Source organism: Toxotes jaculatrix, chromosome 1, assembly GCF_017976425.1.
Source record: "Toxotes jaculatrix isolate fToxJac2 chromosome 1, fToxJac2.pri, whole genome shotgun sequence".
NCBI lineage: Eukaryota > Metazoa > Chordata > Actinopteri > Toxotidae > Toxotes > Toxotes jaculatrix.
Window position 1 is genome coordinate 8,473,654 of NC_054394.1, and position 17,293 is coordinate 8,490,946.

General features: G+C 40.6%; 1 protein-coding gene across 4 annotated transcripts in view; it reads left to right on the forward strand.

Moving 5' to 3' along the window:
* Positions 1 to 17,293, forward strand: part of adcy7 (adenylate cyclase 7) — a 53,040-nt gene that overhangs the window by 19,015 nt on the left and 16,732 nt on the right. For 2 of the 4 annotated variants that reach the window (XM_041039936.1, XM_041039963.1), the window contains exons 2-6: positions 6,860 to 7,594; positions 12,206 to 12,403; positions 12,868 to 13,017; positions 13,506 to 13,655; positions 16,671 to 16,831. In XM_041039936.1, coding sequence (XP_040895870.1) covers positions 7,430 to 7,594; positions 12,206 to 12,403; positions 12,868 to 13,017; positions 13,506 to 13,655; positions 16,671 to 16,831 — 824 coding nt within the window. In that variant the 5' untranslated portion in view covers positions 6,860 to 7,429. Of the gene's footprint in view, positions 1 to 861; positions 917 to 6,859; positions 7,595 to 12,205; positions 12,404 to 12,867; positions 13,018 to 13,505; positions 13,656 to 16,670; positions 16,832 to 17,293 lie in introns of all 4 variants that reach the window. The other 2 variants (XM_041039945.1, XM_041039954.1) reach the window with 2 other exon arrangements.

Genomic DNA, 17,293 nt, shown 5'->3' on the forward strand with positions numbered 1-17,293 from the left:
TTGCATACTTTCCACCCTGCTTTTCTTCTCAGGTTTGTTTCCAAATTATGTATCATTTGGGAAAAAAGAATCTAACAAAAAGGAACAAAACATTTCAAAAAGCTCATCTTTCAGTGTGCATGATTATGCACCAAAGTATGTTTTATTCAGAAAGGTATTTACCACAAACAAAAGTACAGTGGAACTGAGCTGGCAGCCTGTATAGTTCAGAAATCATCCTGTGAGAACACTCAACTTTTTATTGTTTGTCTTGACAATAAAGGCACTGTGAATGAAAAACTAAAACAAGGATATATATACACATTCAAATACGGCAACAATTCAAAGCATCAATAAGATCTATAGGGTGCTCTTCAAAGTTGTAATCCTTCAGATTTCAGTCCTGATCAGTTTGGTGACAAGAAGCTACATTGTCAGAAATATAAAACAAAAGCAGCTGGTGTGTCTGTTTGCGGTGCAACCAGCCAGACTCAGGTTGCAGGTTTGTGTAGGTAGACTACATCACTAACAGTGAATGTTTACAGAGTCTGAATACTTTGAATGAATATGTCAGAAAAAAAATGAGTCTGACCATAAATAGTACAAAAATGGGATTTAATTTCATGGAAACTTTAAGGATCATGACTTTAAAAAGGGAATCTACTGACTTCAACAGTCTCTGCAGTTAAATCATTTTGCTGGTCAGTGTTGTATTGTCAGTGTTGAGAAGAGAGAATTATCCTTGAAAAAGTTGTTGTTGGTTGTTATTACTTTTCAAGGTCTCTTGCTACCAAATGATATTAAATTGTTTTTTTTCCCTTTTAACCATAACTGGTTTCCTTGAATAAGACTTCTTCTGAGCTTCTTCTCATTTTGTTTCAGTATGCTGACATGGCACTAAGGATGACTTGGGTGACTGATAGACAACCCTTCTCTTGTGAGTGTGCAGCTGTTTTGAAAGCCAAACAGTATATGACAAGGAAATGGGCTTAGACTAATCGAATCTGCTCTATTTCCATACTGGATTTGTCCCATGGCTGATACGTTTAAACCTAAATTCTACGTACATTTAAATCAATAAACCCCTCTTTGGACTGCTGTTTGTGTCATGCACTGAAATTGATGGCTTCACTTGTGGTGGTGCTTCAGTTTGTGGAAGTAAATGTGAAACACTTGAGCAGTAACGGCCAGCTTCCGAGCACGTGGTGCTCTTGCTTGCACTTCCTGTATTTATTATAAGCAATGGCATTTGAAGCTTAAATCAGCTCTGAGATAGCATCCTGTTAATATTGTTAGGTTTCAGCAGCTCCTCCTGGTGAGTACGGCTAATTCAATACCAGTAGACGGTACTGGGAGGACAGAAGGGGAGATGGGAAAGGACAGGAGGCTTAATCTAATCTGTCCAGTGTGTTGCTGTACATACACCAGTCCTCTGTGTATGGAAAGACTGTGCATGGGCAAGCTACTGCATGATTATGTACATAGCCTACAACCAGCCCGATTCTGAACAGTATAGAATTTGTCCCATGCACAGACTGAAAATAACACTGGGCAACTTACTCCTGTGAAGTCTGAACTGAACTGATTAAATCATGGTAAGATTTAATATTATATGATATACCTTCATACTATGTATATAGCATCCATTTTACAGAGCAAGTCAGGCAGGCCATTTCCATTTCTGAGTCATTTACCCCATCTGAATCATTTGTTTCTCAGTTAAATCATCAAATGGCCATCTTTTCCCTGTGTCGGCAAACAATGCAGAACTGCTCATAGATTACAAACATAAAATATGTCAGATGTGTTCATAGTTGGAATGTGCTTCAAACATCGTAACAACCATTTTCCAAAGCAGCTCACACCCATATACACACACACACACATATACATATATTCTTCCTTTTTCTGTGTTCTCTTCGGTCTTGCTAACAGGAACAGCGCCTCTTCAAGTGAACAGAAATGAAAGACAACCCAAATAAAATTAAAAATAAGGAATTTACTCTCTTGGAGACTGATTCTTCAAAAGTACATTAACCCAAAAAGTGTTGTCCACAATGACACCTTAACTTGTACATCAGACTGTAAAACCTTAAAAGCATTTTAATGATACTGACATTAAAATGCAATTTAACAAACCAAATACAGTAGACAAACAACAAGAGAGAACAAAAGAATGCACATGTGGTTGAGTGAGAGGGAGTGACAGAGCATTTATAGATAACTTAAACTGAAATTAACTTTATTTGGTAATTATCGAATATAATTCTGTGAATTTTTGTGGTTTTGCACTGAAGCGGAGCTGTGAAAGCACACTACAGAATGGAGTCTCTGCTAACGGTGACAACCTGAGATTAACCTGTCTCATATAAATGGGTTCAATGTGGACTTGTTCAGTATATGTGCATTGACTGGATGAAGGACTGTTAAGGCATATTATATTTTGTGTTTTTTTACTTGAATGCTCAGACGAAGCAAGTCATCTCTGCAGCTGATGTCTGAGAGCTTGATTCCTTTGGTCCAGCTGACCTTTATCCGATCGCCTTTAACCCTGGATCTGTGCAGCATGAGCTGAGAAATGTGGTTCTTTCTTTTCTTTTACAGAGGTAACTCTTTGTCCCTTCTTTTTTGTCCAAACTCATTGAATGCCAACACAAAGACAACTATAAAAGCAGAGTGATTTGCTTTGGAAAGAGACCTGCCTGTTTGCTCTCCATGAAAAGAGCTTTGAATTGGGCGTAGGTTTGGTGAAGATCTGACCAGATCGTTAGATAAGATTGGTTTATTACCAATGAGGTCATTACTTAGCATAAAAGAAATGGATTGACCATTCCCAGGCAGCATTCAACCAGAAAATCACAGTCTCACAGCGGACCTTTCCATGATTACTTGACTCTCCAGACCCTCAATCAGACTTTGGATGGAGGAAGACTCCAATTAATTCATGATAAATAATGACCCTTCAAGCTGAAAGTCAGCACTTTAATCGCACAGTCATTTGTATCATTTCAAATCTGATATGCTAAAGTACAGAGCCAAAACAACAGAGACTGTGTCACTGTCACTGTATCTAGCTGTTTGACAGACGTTCTCCAAAAGCTTCCTGTTGGGGATCTTTCATTGTCTGGTGTTTTTAGACTGTACAGCAGACACCTACTCCTGCTTTGTGTCCTGGGAGGCTAAAGTCATTCTGCTGTTTAACAGACTGCTTGTCATGCTTGTGAGCACATGAGGGTTACCACACATCACGATTGTGTAAATAGGAATAGGAAATCAAAAAGGTCACATGTAGACTAGATTCTCGATGCAGCATAACCGAATGAGACTAGTGGATGACATACTCAGTAGTGTTTTTTTCTTATCTTTTTCTCTAAAGAAAATAAAAGTTATTTTATTTGCATTAGTGTGGTATTTGTATTATGATTCATTTACAGCATGACGTGTTTTATGTTGTCGTGCCTTTGTTGTATCACTATGATAAATGTGAATAGAAGGAACATACATAAAATATTGACTTGAGCCTTAATTACTCCCACTAATCAAGGTATTGGTGTGTAATTAAACAAAATGGTGACCCAGTCTATTACCAGTACTTGACAGCTGGATTGCTGCCGTGCGCACTGCAAACCACCACAGAAGTGATGGCTTAGCATAAACAAAGATGCCACAATATTAAAGGAACTCAGAGACTGTCACTTTTGATTACTCAAGTAATTTACAGTCTTTAAAAAATACCATGAAAAGTAGCTTTGCTGAAATTTATTTCCTCCAGTCAGGGTTTCCTCCAGCGATTTAATAAAAACCCAACAAACTTGGTTTCTTCGTTTGTCGTAGCCAAGTTGTTGTTTTCCTGAAGTGGTCTATAAAATACACACACACACACACAAATACTTAGAGAGCTCCCAGTCTCTCTTTCACTTCGCCTCCTCTTTGACACGAGGGCCTTTAGGTTCCTGCGTCTCAGCTGCAGGCGCGCAGTGACGTTAGTTGGTTTTTGTATGGCTGCTGTTCCAGGATTCAGTGACGCCAGTTTACAAGGCTGCTATGTGATTCCCTCAATTGCCAAGCTTTCATAGTGAAAGACCTGGCAGTCAATGCAGCACAGTTTCAGCTATTCATCGCTGCTCGCTTAGAGACTCTGCTGTATTGAGGCGTACATCCCTGCCTGTTCTCCCCGCTAAGCGCTACAGCACAGCCACAGGTCTGATGGTGCTACATTTTTGCAATGGTAACTTTAGAGTCAAAGCATGAAAAGCACCATCAGGGCCGGGAGCTTTAACATCTCATGAATGAGAGTTCTTACACTGTTAAACAGCAGTCTAAAGACTATACAAACCCTTTAAATGCTGATGAGTCATCTGACCTCCATCATCGATTTTATTAACCTTTTCACTTCCACCCTTTGTTGTACTCAGTCACTGGTGAAAAGTGGAGAAGGGTAGCTTAGAGACATATTGGCTATGGTCCATGATTGCACTTCAGTTTGTGTCCTGGTTACGTTCAGTATTGTCACGTTCAGTATTGGTTGATCAGTGCCAGAGAATTCCTAAGCAACAATAAGAGCTACAGGAAAAACACCAACATGAGAGCCATCACACTGAAAGAAACAACTGATGGTTCCTTCTTCACTTCTTTGTACAGATTGTTTTGAGTTGGAAGGTAAATTACATGTTAGAAAGGAGAAGCACCGTCCAGTGGTCCACTGATAAGTAGTTCCCTTGAGGTCAGCTGAAAGTATCATAACAGCTTCCTTGTTTCCTATCAGACACATACTGTCTGGACTGTTGTGGTTTTAACTGCTTCATGTGTCAAAGCTAAACTGACCCTTAATGTGCTAAATTGGATTCTTTCTGCGTTTCCCTTGTTTTTCATGTACTCAAAGGTTTTCTTGTTTGTGTTTAGCTTTCAACTGTTGCCTTTCCTCTTTTTTAATATCCTGGACAGTCAAATAAGGGCTTTTTACCTTAACTGAACATTCCCAAGCATTCAATCATAAAAAGTACATATGTCTGACATACTCATTCCTGCTTTGTCTAACATTTATGATGACATTTATAGTACTGTGTTTAAGAATGTACATCAGTGCTGTGTGGAGTCGTTCCCAGGTTGAAGATATAGACATGGCATTTAGTAGGTATGTGGAGTAAATGACTTCCCTGTGTAAACAGCCAGTAAACATGTACTCAGGGTCCTCCTCTCACAGACCAGCTGGTTCTTATTGATGCTAGTGGAGGACATGATCCCCCACCACCACCACCACCATGTGCTTTGTTTTACCTCCCCGCTTTTCCACTTACTTTTACTGCCCTCAGACTGCTGATGGTGTGTTATCTGAGGCAGGGCAGAGCCGGCTGGATGCTGTTCCATCCAGCAGCAGCAGCAGCAGCTGGAGAAAGAGGAAAATTAAAAGTGGTTGTAAACTACCACTGGGCCAGTTATCACACTGCTTACTGTGGCAATGCATTTTACCACTACAAGACTGACTTATACAGTCACATACAATGCAACAGGTGTGTGTGTCGTGTGCTTTCCTCTTTGCTGTGCACTCTTTTTATGGCACATAGCATCTGCCACAGTTGCTATGTGAGGGACAAACATGAAGCAGTGCCTTACACACACTGCACACTGAGACAGCGATATTAGCAACTGAAGGAAATGAGGTTTCTATTGACAGCGGTGCGAAGTTCACATTGTTTCTATTGAGCTTCAAGCCGGCGTCTCCTCCTCTCTACCAAATGAAAATATAGAACTCTATTCAGCCAGAACTGGACAGTTACATGCAGATTATCCCCTCGCTCGTTTTCAACAATTTTCAATTTTCAATCTCAGCATTTCCAGAAGAATTGCAATAGGATGTATTTATCAACATAACGCAGCCCTCACCGCAGCTCCGCTGCCCCTGCCTTCTTCCTCAGACTGTGGTGTCTCTGAATTGTGCGATGTGATTACCGGGTCTTCTTGCAGTCCAGCCAAAGGTCTCTAACTGTTTGAAGAGATAAGGACAGTCTATATCCACCCTTTGTGCTTTGACAGAGCCTTCCTGACATCTTCTCTCAAACTCTGGAGTGTAAATGCAACATGGTCCCTCACTGACGGACTTAATTACTGTTAGGCAGAGAGATGATAAATGGCTCATTTTTCAGATTTAGTTTTATATTTACAGTTCAAGGTCCAAACGGTAAAAATGATGGCAACTCATTTGACAGTATGCACTGCATAAATTCACACACCAAGTCCACTTCTCTTTGGTTTGTGTGCCTATTGTCTCCTTTTGTTACTATATCCTCATCTGTGGATCTGTCTTGTTTGTTAGTTCAGCTTTGGGGGGAGAATAGTGGAGGTTTGTGTGGTCTGTCACGGTATAGGAGTTCATTCCACAACATAGTATTGTTCAGTAAATGACACCAAAGCAACTGCTCTCAGTAGCAGTGCAGCCCATCATTATGGCTGCTTTCTATGAAAGTTGTGACCAAAATGAGCCAGGACCCTGAGGTAAACAGACATAAGGTTTCCTGGATTGTGGAAATTGCAGAGTTCAAGTATGCATAAGCGTGTGCTCATCAAGGGATCGGGATATTTATGTCTCACTCTCACAGTTTTCCTAGTGAGTCACAGGAAGTGCTTGATTACGTTCTGCCTTTTTTCATACTTAAAAAGCCTTAAGCACTTCTTTTAAAATCAGTTAAGTCATACTTTTTGCCATATTTTATGGATTCCTATGGGAAATACAATATTATAATATTTTCTGTTAATTTTAATGTCTTCACTTGGCCAGCGATACCTTTGTTTGGTGGGTGTGTCACCAAATCTTTGGTAAAATTTTTGTCTTTTTTTTTTCTCCCTCTCTTTGTCCTTTTCTTGCCCTCTTCCCTCCTTCTAGATACCTCCTAGGGAGCGGAGCTGCCGACCTCAACGGTCTGTTATATCCTGAATCCTGGTGGGATCATCTCTGATGATCTTTGTTGCTGCCCTCACCAACTCCGGTTTTCCTCCTGTTCTTCCTCCTTGTCCCTCTCCTCCCCTTTCTTAAACTCCCCTCCCCTCCCTCTCTGTGTCTCCCAGCCCCGGGCTTATTACTCAAACCCACTGAAGGGAGCAAGACAGTAGCTGGCAAAGGATGAAGCGGGTCTGCCTGCCAACACCAGACAGAGAATAGAAGACACAAAAGGACTAGCGGAGGGGAGAGAGACAGAGAGATCGACTGGTGGAGAGGACTACAACAAATCTGTGAGAGAAGCAACAACAACATTCAAGATGCCACGCCGAAGGAAAAACACAAGTTTCACTTGAGCGTCATGAGTTAGCAAGCGGCACCAAACAGATCTAGAACTGTGGACGTCTTTCTGACAAACTTTTAGCTCACACACACAAAAGAGTTGTGGAGACCCACGCTCCTGCTCTCTGGGGCTCCTTGTTAATACCTGCTATGCCTCTGTAAGAAGTGTTAGCCATGCCAGCCAAGGGGAAGTACCTGTTGAACGACCAGGAGCTGAAAAATGAGGCACTGTACCGCAAATTCTCCTGCAGCAGCCAGTATCAGCCGCTGGTGCTCCTGCTGGGCCTCTCCATCCTCTCCTGTGCAATCCTCCTCATCCTCTTCTTTGCCCTTCGACTGGTGAGTCTTCACATCCTCATGTTTGTAATTGTGAGAAACTGTGCAGTGTGAGATTTCACATTGGTCACTGAGCATAACCAGATGGTATTTGTTACAAGGCAAGGTGTTCAGAGTTTTGACTGACCGTCCAACACATGGTCACTTAAATTTAACACACATATGTAGTAACTACAGAATAATGGTGTATACTGTGACTAGATACTTGCCTCAGCCAGTTTAAGTTATGTGATTACAGTGAATTCACAATTCAAGTAACCTCAGTGGTGTGCTTCCATCTTGGAACAAGGCAGGTGACTCTGGTGTTAACGCTCTGCTTCTTACTGTGGAGTTGAACACGAGTTGACTCTCCTGCAGCCTTATAAATAGTGAAATTAGTAACAACACTTGGCTTCAGACAATACTGTAGGACTAAGCATGAGTAATCATTGCTGAAAATGTGTAGTCTGTAAAGCACTGTACAGCAAATGTGGTATGTAACTTCTATGTGACTTCTACTGTATAGTCACGTCTCCTGAATCTTATAATAATGACAGTCTGTATGTTACACATCCACACAAGCCTTGGTAATTATAACCCAGACCGTGGTTACAATAAGCATGAAGTATTTGTTTTTCTCTCACAGAGAACGTTGTATTTCTTTGGCAGATGATGGTATGATGATGGAATTAAATTTATGACACCATGTATGGTCAGATTACCTGTATAATTACCAGCGAAAACTCTCTAAATAAGACAACACAGTTTTCCGCAGCAGGTTCTAATTAGGGCTGAACGATTTATCGTTTTCTGATCGAAATTATGATCATGTGATCGCCAAAGCTGCGGTATTTTACAGTGCTCCCGACTGACCCAGGATCTGCTGTGTCAGCTATTTTACACATACATGCCGTCCCCCTACCTGCCGAGCTCACCAATCAGAAGCAGCATGCTGCTCGCGCACAGGTCAGGCTACAGCAATCAGTATAACCTGCTCCACCTGCTCCTTCATTTGTGAAATGGCTTTAGCTGGAGCAGAAGCGGAGTTACGGGATTTAATCCCCAATAAAAACAGCATTTGGGAGCTTTTTGGGTTTGAGGCTGCAGACGTGCATCAGAAACAGGTACTGTGCAAAACCTGTCGGGCTAAAGTTGCAACATCCAGCGGAAACACATTCAATTTATACCGGCACCTGGAAAAATCACCACAGGCATTTGCATGACGAAAAAGCTCTGGTGATTTTTACTGGATTTTTGAGATACTGCTGTTGATATTTGGGAGCTTAAAAATCCAAACTATGTAATGGAGGCCCTGTATCTAAATTACCTCTGGCCTAGTCTGGTATTTCTGTACTGCAGTTTCAGTCAACCTGATTGTACAATCTGACTGCTCTGCAGCAAACTCTACTTTTATAATGTCTCCAATGTTCAGTTCTTGATGAGTTCTTGACGGTGTTAATGAAGCTGTATATTTTACTTATGCATTTGTAATATTCTACCCTACACATATAAAAAATGACACCACCTGTAACTATGACTAAATCACCAAAAACTGAACATTATTCACTTCAGAAATATAGATATTGTGGCAGGACTGTGATACTGGGTTGCATTAGATTGTAAGTGCAACAGCCCGATGTTTAATGAAGCAGGACATGACTGGATGGGGAGTTTGAATCCCTAGTTTGGCTGTGAAAACGTGAAAAATGAAAAACTCTCTCCTCTACCTGAACAGCTACTTAAACAAAGCACTTAACTGCCCTTCACTAACACTGCAGCTGCTGAGAAGCGTGAATGACTGAGCGATTGTGTAACTGTTAGAATATGAAGGAGGACACGAAAATAGAGAATGCCTATTTCAGCCGCTGCCCCTGGATTTAGATAAAGGGACAGGTTAGGAATGCGTCTATTAAACAACACACCAAGTACATGTCTAATGATGCTTATGATACTTCTCTGTCAGGAAATGGATTTCCTTTTCTTCACAGAGAGGTCAGAGGTTAGGGTCAGCTACAGAACAGATGGATGTGGTGGCTTCAGTTTTGCTCAAAGAGACTGGAGATGTCTGCTGACTTGTGGGTTTGAGCACGGGTCTGCTCACTGAGGTACAATCTTCCTGCTAATTACACTACTGCTGCGTTTGAAGCCAAAGCCAGATTTCTTCATAGGCTTTGTTTGAAAACCGAATAGTAGAAAATGAATCAAGACAGAAGTAAAACATAAAATGGTTGTCAGAGTGTTGTGACAGTGAAGGGCAAAGGCATGTATTCACTGTCTTCTGCTGATCGGCACCATGCTGTTGATTTTGGCACGATGTCAGGGAGCAGAGCAGTCAGTAAGTCCGGCTGTTCATATGGTGAACTGACAGCTTCTGTCACCGGAGATTATATTACTTTCCGCTGTTGGAAAAACTATCATAACCTTCCTTCTATTGTGTTGCTGCTGACTCTCAGTCACACTGTTTTTCTCGTCTTTGTTCTTGCACATAAAGATTTAAATTGTTTCACTGTCACACCGAACAGACCTCCCCTCACATACTGTGTATTCACGTTCTAACTCACACATTGATTTCACTTTGTTTATACACATGTTAACACACACACACATACAATTTAATGTTGTGCAAATTTCTTTCATTTACACTGGGACTTTAAAAATGTAAAATTCACTCATGCCCTCATCCGTCTCCAGGCATACCATCACTCACTCCTTTTCCTCTTTCTTCTCAGCTGTCTCTCTCGCGCACACAGTTGCCAGGGGTACAGATGAGTTAAGAGGGAAATGTTGGGATGGAGCTTGTATAACGCTGTTGTTAAATGCAAACGAGGGGCAGGGTGCCTGTTAGGAGGTGGCTACCGGTGTCAGAAAGTCACTGTCAACTTATATAACTCCTCTCCAGTCGTGGGCTTCGAATGAAGAGCGATGCTGATTGGAAAACTGGCTGAGCTGATGTTGTAAGTGCCACTTGTACCCACCGGTCTCAGGCCCTGATTGGATGGAGAGATGTTATTAAGCAGGATGTTGTTTGGGTTCTTTGAATTTCATCTGAATACAGTGGGTCTACGTGTTTCTGAAAGCTGTGGAGGATGGCTGTGGAATATATATTGTATTCTTATTACCACGTCAGTGTCCTCCATACATGACCCTTGTTTTGACATTTCACACTTTGTCAGCCACTGTGGCCGTGACCCCTGCCTTTGTTGTCTGTAACTGCACATGATCTGGTAGTTGTGACATTTTTCTTTCTTGTTGAACACAACATAATATACACCTTATTTCCAGTTGTCTGTTTAGAATAATGTACACACACTCTGTTTAAAGGTATCAGGAATTTGCCCTGGTGACATTACTACAGGAATATATGTCACTGGCAGTAACAGGATTATTTTTACATTTAGTGTAAAGGAACATTAGACATACAGTGCAGCACATGAAAAATATTACTCTGTATCTAAGTTTTCTATCAGTAAGAACCTGCAGACATTACATTACATGTTTTTTCTTTTTAGTTCTTTGGGTGTTGAACATTATAGCTGTACCTACTCACGTGGTTTTAGCTCTTATTCATATAGAATAATTGTTCTTTCTCCCGTTCTCCGCCTACAAAAAGGTTTTGTCAAGACTCACAGCTGCATAGGGCGTAGAAAGTGCTGTAGTTCTGGCCTTTTCTAGCGCTGCCATGGTAACCAGAAAACTCAACATACAATGCAGAAATGGCCTTCTCTGAGCAGAGATCTATTAACACTGACTTTGTGTCTCTGTCTCACTCTTGAGCGCTCTTTTAAAGCCCTCTTCTCTCTCATGCTCTTCCTCTGACACCCACTCTCTCTCCCACTTACACCAAGAACAAGCCCACGCATGTGCGCACTTCCATGCATCTGATTACATACACAACACACAGATATCCAGACTAATATGAATACATACTCAGAGACAGGTTTCCTCGCACACTTATGCACAGAGCCGCACACAACTGCACGGCCTATTTCCCTCTTTCTTGCTTCTCACTGTACGGTTACTCAGTCAGGAAGATGGTGGCCTGGAGCAAGCAGGACATGACGCAGAGACAGATGTGAAGGAAAAAGACTCAGTAATCCTACATGAGCCTCAATGCTCAGACTGAATATAAATGAGTCTCAGGAGCATCTTATACTGACTGTGACCTTCATTTTTAATGGAGCAAAAATTCACTTGCCAGACACATAAACAATGAACTGCTGATTAAAGAAAAAATAAGAAAGTGGAGAACACGTTGTGGTCATGTTGTAAAGCAAATATCCCGTAAAATTTTTCAGTTAGTGTTGGTGATTTTTGAAACTTTCCCACTTGACACATTGCACAATTTTTCAATTTGCAAATGATGTTCCTGCAGGTCAAGCAGCAATTGCGTGGTCTCTTTATCCCTCTGCAATTGTTTTTAAAATCACTTTATAGAAATGCATATGCTAGTAATTGTAATATGACTTAGTTTTATAGAGTAGTACTATGAAATACTATTCCATGAGTTGCATGCGGTGCAAGTGTATGTAAACTGTCCACTACACTCACACCAAACAAGTTCATATCATAGTATGACAGCAATAAAAAATATGTGTTTATTTATTTCTCCTCCTTTCTCCCTGGCTGCTGGAGCAGAGTGCAAAGGAACACTGTGTCTTTGTGGGCGTGGTAAGCGGCAGCCTGTGTGTGTTCCTGGCCGTGTTTGTGCTGGTGTTTACAGAGGTAGTCCCACAGCGATGGAGACTTCTACTGGGCCTGATTGTCTGGGCCACACACCTCACCATGGGCTACACTTTCATCTTCAAGGGCCCCATCATCCTGCCTTGGGACCAGGTAACCTGACCTCTCAGCAGGGTGCAATTTTACGTTAAACTTTATTTAAATGACTTTTATAATATGACCCTCAACCTTATACGGCCTATGCCCTCAACACAAACTTTATTGGTGAATCTTCAACAATAAATATTATCCACAAAGATGTTAATAGCTCCAGTAGCTGTTTATTACCAGATCTAAGCTTTAATTCTCTTGAAAATTTCCCTCTCCTAGTATTTAAATGGCAAGTATTTTGGATTTTAAAGAACTGTCAAGCATTGATTATTCAAATTAGCTTTTAATGATAACATTCTCTTTTTTTTTCCTAGAGGCATTTTTCAAGTTATGTTAAAAGTCTGACCCTGGTTTTAAGACACTAGATTGCTCAAAATGAGTGAATGAATCCAGCCCTTAGTGGAATTAGAGTTAGACCTGCTACAACAGATGACTTCTCGAAAATAACAAAACCTTTATGTTTCCAGGTGCCTTTCTTCCTCTTCATCATCTTCACCGTGTACACCATGCTACCGTTCCAGCTGTTGTACGCTGTGGTGCTGAGCGTCCTCTCCTCCCTATCCCACATTATGGTCCTCATTCTCAGCACTGAGCACACTCCTTACCTTGTTAACCAGGTGATTGGTTTAAATCTCTACCATTATGTTTTAGAACTACTGTTGAATAATATATACTGTATATATGTCTGTTACTTCTTTGAAACTGCAGCTGACGTTTTTGTGCCAATACTTGTAACTGAATTTGCAGAGATTATAATATGTATAATATGTAGAAATCATTCAGAGGAGACTAGACAATAAAGAGATAAAACATTAAGATAGAGAGATAAAACATGAAAAGTGACATTAAATGATTAAATAGTGTATAAGCCCATATAATGGTCCAATATGCATTGTGCTAGGAGACTTTGGATATGGTGCTCACTCAGATATAACAGACAGAAAATGCGTAAATCTAAATATGATGGTAAAGGTAAACAGTAACAGAATGTTGTGTGTTATCAAAACTAAAATTAATACTTAAAATGTATGATGTTTGGACAGAGTCATATTTAGTGAATTCATAACATTAATTTCTGCTCTAACAGCTGTGTGTGTTTCTGTAGCTGCTGTCCAATGTAGTGGTTTTTCTGTGTGGCAATGCGGTGGGAGCCTTCCATAAGGTCCTGATGGAGAAAACCCTGAGGCAGACCTTCCAAGACACCCTTAGGAGCCTGAGCATGCGGATGAAGCTGGAGATAGAAAAAAGACAACAGGTTAGTGTAAGACACTGGCTTTCAAAGCCCGGTATCTACTCTTTTCCTGAGGAAATGTCCACTGAAACTGAAAACCTGGGTTAGTTTCCAAAGCCGTTGGAAGTTTGTCTAGCAGCACTGGTTAAATATGGAATTTTTATGTTATATTATTACATAAATGTGTATTAATAAAAATGATATTTGACCCATGATATTCCACATATCTCAGTCTATCAACACATTTTATTGAATTGGGCACAAACTACACCCACACACTCTCCTTAAGTTATGATCCATTATAGAATTTTGAAGAGAGAAATATGAATGCAGTGATAGGAAAAATGTGGTGTATATTCTGAATCTATCATAATGAGCTGTTTAATGCCACTGTTTTACTGCATCATTTGTATTTTAGTAAACTCACGGAATGGAAATAAACATTAAAAAGGAATTATGGAAATAGCTCATCAGTAATTGTTATTGTCATACTCTTATAATTTTATTTTATCTTTAAGCTTTGCCTTTGGCTGGTCTCATGTTGACTCTCCCATGGATGTTTTCATTGCGACTAACAAATCCTTCTCAAATTAGATTTTCCTGTGATGCCTTTTAAATTAGATGCATCTGTGCTGGCTTGCTTTGACTTCAGAGGCTGCTTTTCAAAACAAATGTTTCCCTTTTGTCATGTGCTATGAAGGTTGCTTAGTGCGGGACATAAAACGTGCTGACAGGGAAGCTGCTGTGTTGCCTAGCAGGACAGAAAGGAATGATATAATCGTTAACATTTAAACCTCCTGTTGTATTTGAATTGTGGCTGAAAAAAGGGAGCCTGATGCACAGAGTCATGGTTGGGGCTGCTCCCAACAGGGAACCAATGAGAAACTCACATCATGTTCCCACATTAATTTCAGCAGGAGGGGATCAGTACCACCTCCCCCCACCGAAATGTTTCTTGGCAGAGTGTGAAGGACGTCAAAAATGGCATTTAGCTGTGTGACATTAACACTCCCCCTTTGAAACCAACACTAATGAAATTCTCAGGAATTGACCTCTGTTTCCCTTGAATCAAAGCAAATGTCTGTCACTGCTGCAGTGACAACATATTTTTTCCATATTTATTCTATGTATTATTCATACATTATTTCAGATGCAGAACAGGTAAAATTTGCCGGAGCTCTATATTATGTGACGCAGCCTTCATTTGCGCACCATCATCTCGACAAAGGCCACTTTATGAGAGATGAGTGTTCATGTTTCAGGCTCAGTGTGGAGCTAAAAGAGGTCATTCAGACTGAATTGGAGCAGTTCAGGTTGCAGCAGAGAGACAGACAGAAACACACATACCAGATATACATTGCCTTAGGTGAGGAGTCAACCCTCCTGGCCTCTCCCACATTTTGTGTTGTCACAAAAAAATTTAATTAATTAAAAATTAATCAATGTTTGGAGTCAAAACACATCCACCTCTTAGCAATAACTCTTTAAATTAAGTTAACATGCAGTTTCATTGTTTTGAGTCATTGAGATGTCTTTTCAACCAGGAGTGTGTGGAAACACTCCAGGGAAATAACAGGCTTGACACAGCACACTTGGCTTTCGCAGAGAGCCGCATGGAAAATTCTGACATGTTAGAGCAGAAGATCCTGTGAAGATCTGATGAATAGTAATCCAAATTATTGGTCTAATGCAAAGAACTTTGTCAGTTGCCATAATAATAAACCTTATATACCATGAAGTGTGGTTGTGGTAGTTTTTGGGGTATTTTCACCTCCGTTGACATCCTGAGGAAAATAGAAGGATCTATGAGTACAGCAAAACACAAGAGATTTTTCAGGAGTTATTTCAGTATTTTAAATCGGGAACACAATCTGTGCTCCAACAGGACAATGACCTGGAGTATACTGTCAAATGAACACTGGAATGGTTTCAAAACACAAAAGTGAATATCCCTAGGTGGCCTGGTTGAAGCCCAGATCTAAATCCCTTTTTTAAAAAAAAGTGTAAAAGATTAAAGGAGGTGAATACCAGAACTATGTATTTTCACAAATCAACAAGTGCTACTGTATTGTTACACAAAGAAACACACACAAACCTCTGTCTCTTTCTCACAGGCACACACATTGGCCCACACACACAAGCTTTGCTCAGGGTTCACATTTGCCATATGTTTGTTTTCTCATTCATTCACCTCTGTTTCAATCCACTCGTGCTCTGCAGAGCACTTTGTGGTGACTGAATAATGGGAAAAGCATTTGGTAGATGAATTTAACGAGCCTTAACTCTGCCAGTGGAGTCAGATGATGTAACCTGACGCCCCTCTGATGGTTTGAAAAGGGATTAATCATTTCTTGAGAAGCTGCCTCTTCAGATTCCTGTCTTAATCAAGCCGTTGAACTTTGAACACTTCTCAGGCCTCTCAGGACATTGTGGCAGAATGACTTCAATGTGTCTTTTTGTTTGCATTAATATATTATGCTATACCCATGTTGGCACGGTCTGGACTGTTCTTCCATTTTGTCATGTTTTCCATCATGTGGCACCAGTAGCTGCATGGTTTGCTGTTGTTTTTTTTTGTTTGTTTGTTTATTTGGTACCAGTCCATAGTTAAACCTGTATGAACATGTTGGTTGCTTGGTAAACCACACCTGCTCTGAATTCCAGTTAACAGCTGGGGGGGGGGTGGGGACAGTACTGGATTACTAATAGGGCTACTACAGGTACAGATTGGTGCTAGAACTGTGGTATAACTACAGTAGTAGCGTGGAAGAGGAGACGGGGCACAGGTGAAATTATTAAAAAGCTCATATTCCTTCACTGTTAATTGAGTTGAATGATAAATATATAAGGTGAACAGTGCTTTGATATGATGAGGTGGGTCTTGGAGAGTCTGAGTGATCATGCTTGTGTGTGTGTGTGTGTTTAATTTCAGGGCTTTACCACTCATCACTGTACATAGAGTGCAACAGTCAAATAAGCTTAATTTCCTGGCTCACCTAAATTGCAGTTATGTAACTAATTGTGTGTGTGTGTTTGCAGGAGAACCTGCTGCAGTCTGTGCTGCCAGTCTATATTTCCATGAAGATGAAGCTGGCAATCATGGAGCGCCTACAAGACTGTAAAGACAAAGCAGAGCAACAGCGACTGGTCAGAGATAATAACTTCCACAGCCTTTATGTCAAGAGGCACGAGAACGTCAGGTACAACCACAGACCTTGAAGTACTCAAAAAGATTTTTTTGCTTTTGCCTCAAAGGATTACCTCAGTGCCTTATTTCACTGGTCAGACTATGCAGTTAGGTTGGGATGGTTAAAAAAAAAACTCATCTTATTGCTCAGCTATCAAGAACTTTTGAGGGCATTCAGATGTTCCTCTCCATGGATAGCTTTTTGTATAGATGTAGCTATGGAGGCATATTGACTATCCTGCCTGAGATTTCCTGAGATGCCTGGGATGGTTTTTAAAACCAAAAGTGGCTGAGTTCTTAAATTAAATTAATTTCCCCACTCTTTTGTACTCCTTTCCTGTTCTCAACTTCATAAATCCTCAGTCTTTGTCTGGGAAACTTGTATCGCTGCTTTCTCTATTCACATCACTTTATAAAACACAAACGAGGCATAAAAAAGTGCACACAGAAAGCAGATTTTCCTAACCACCTCTTG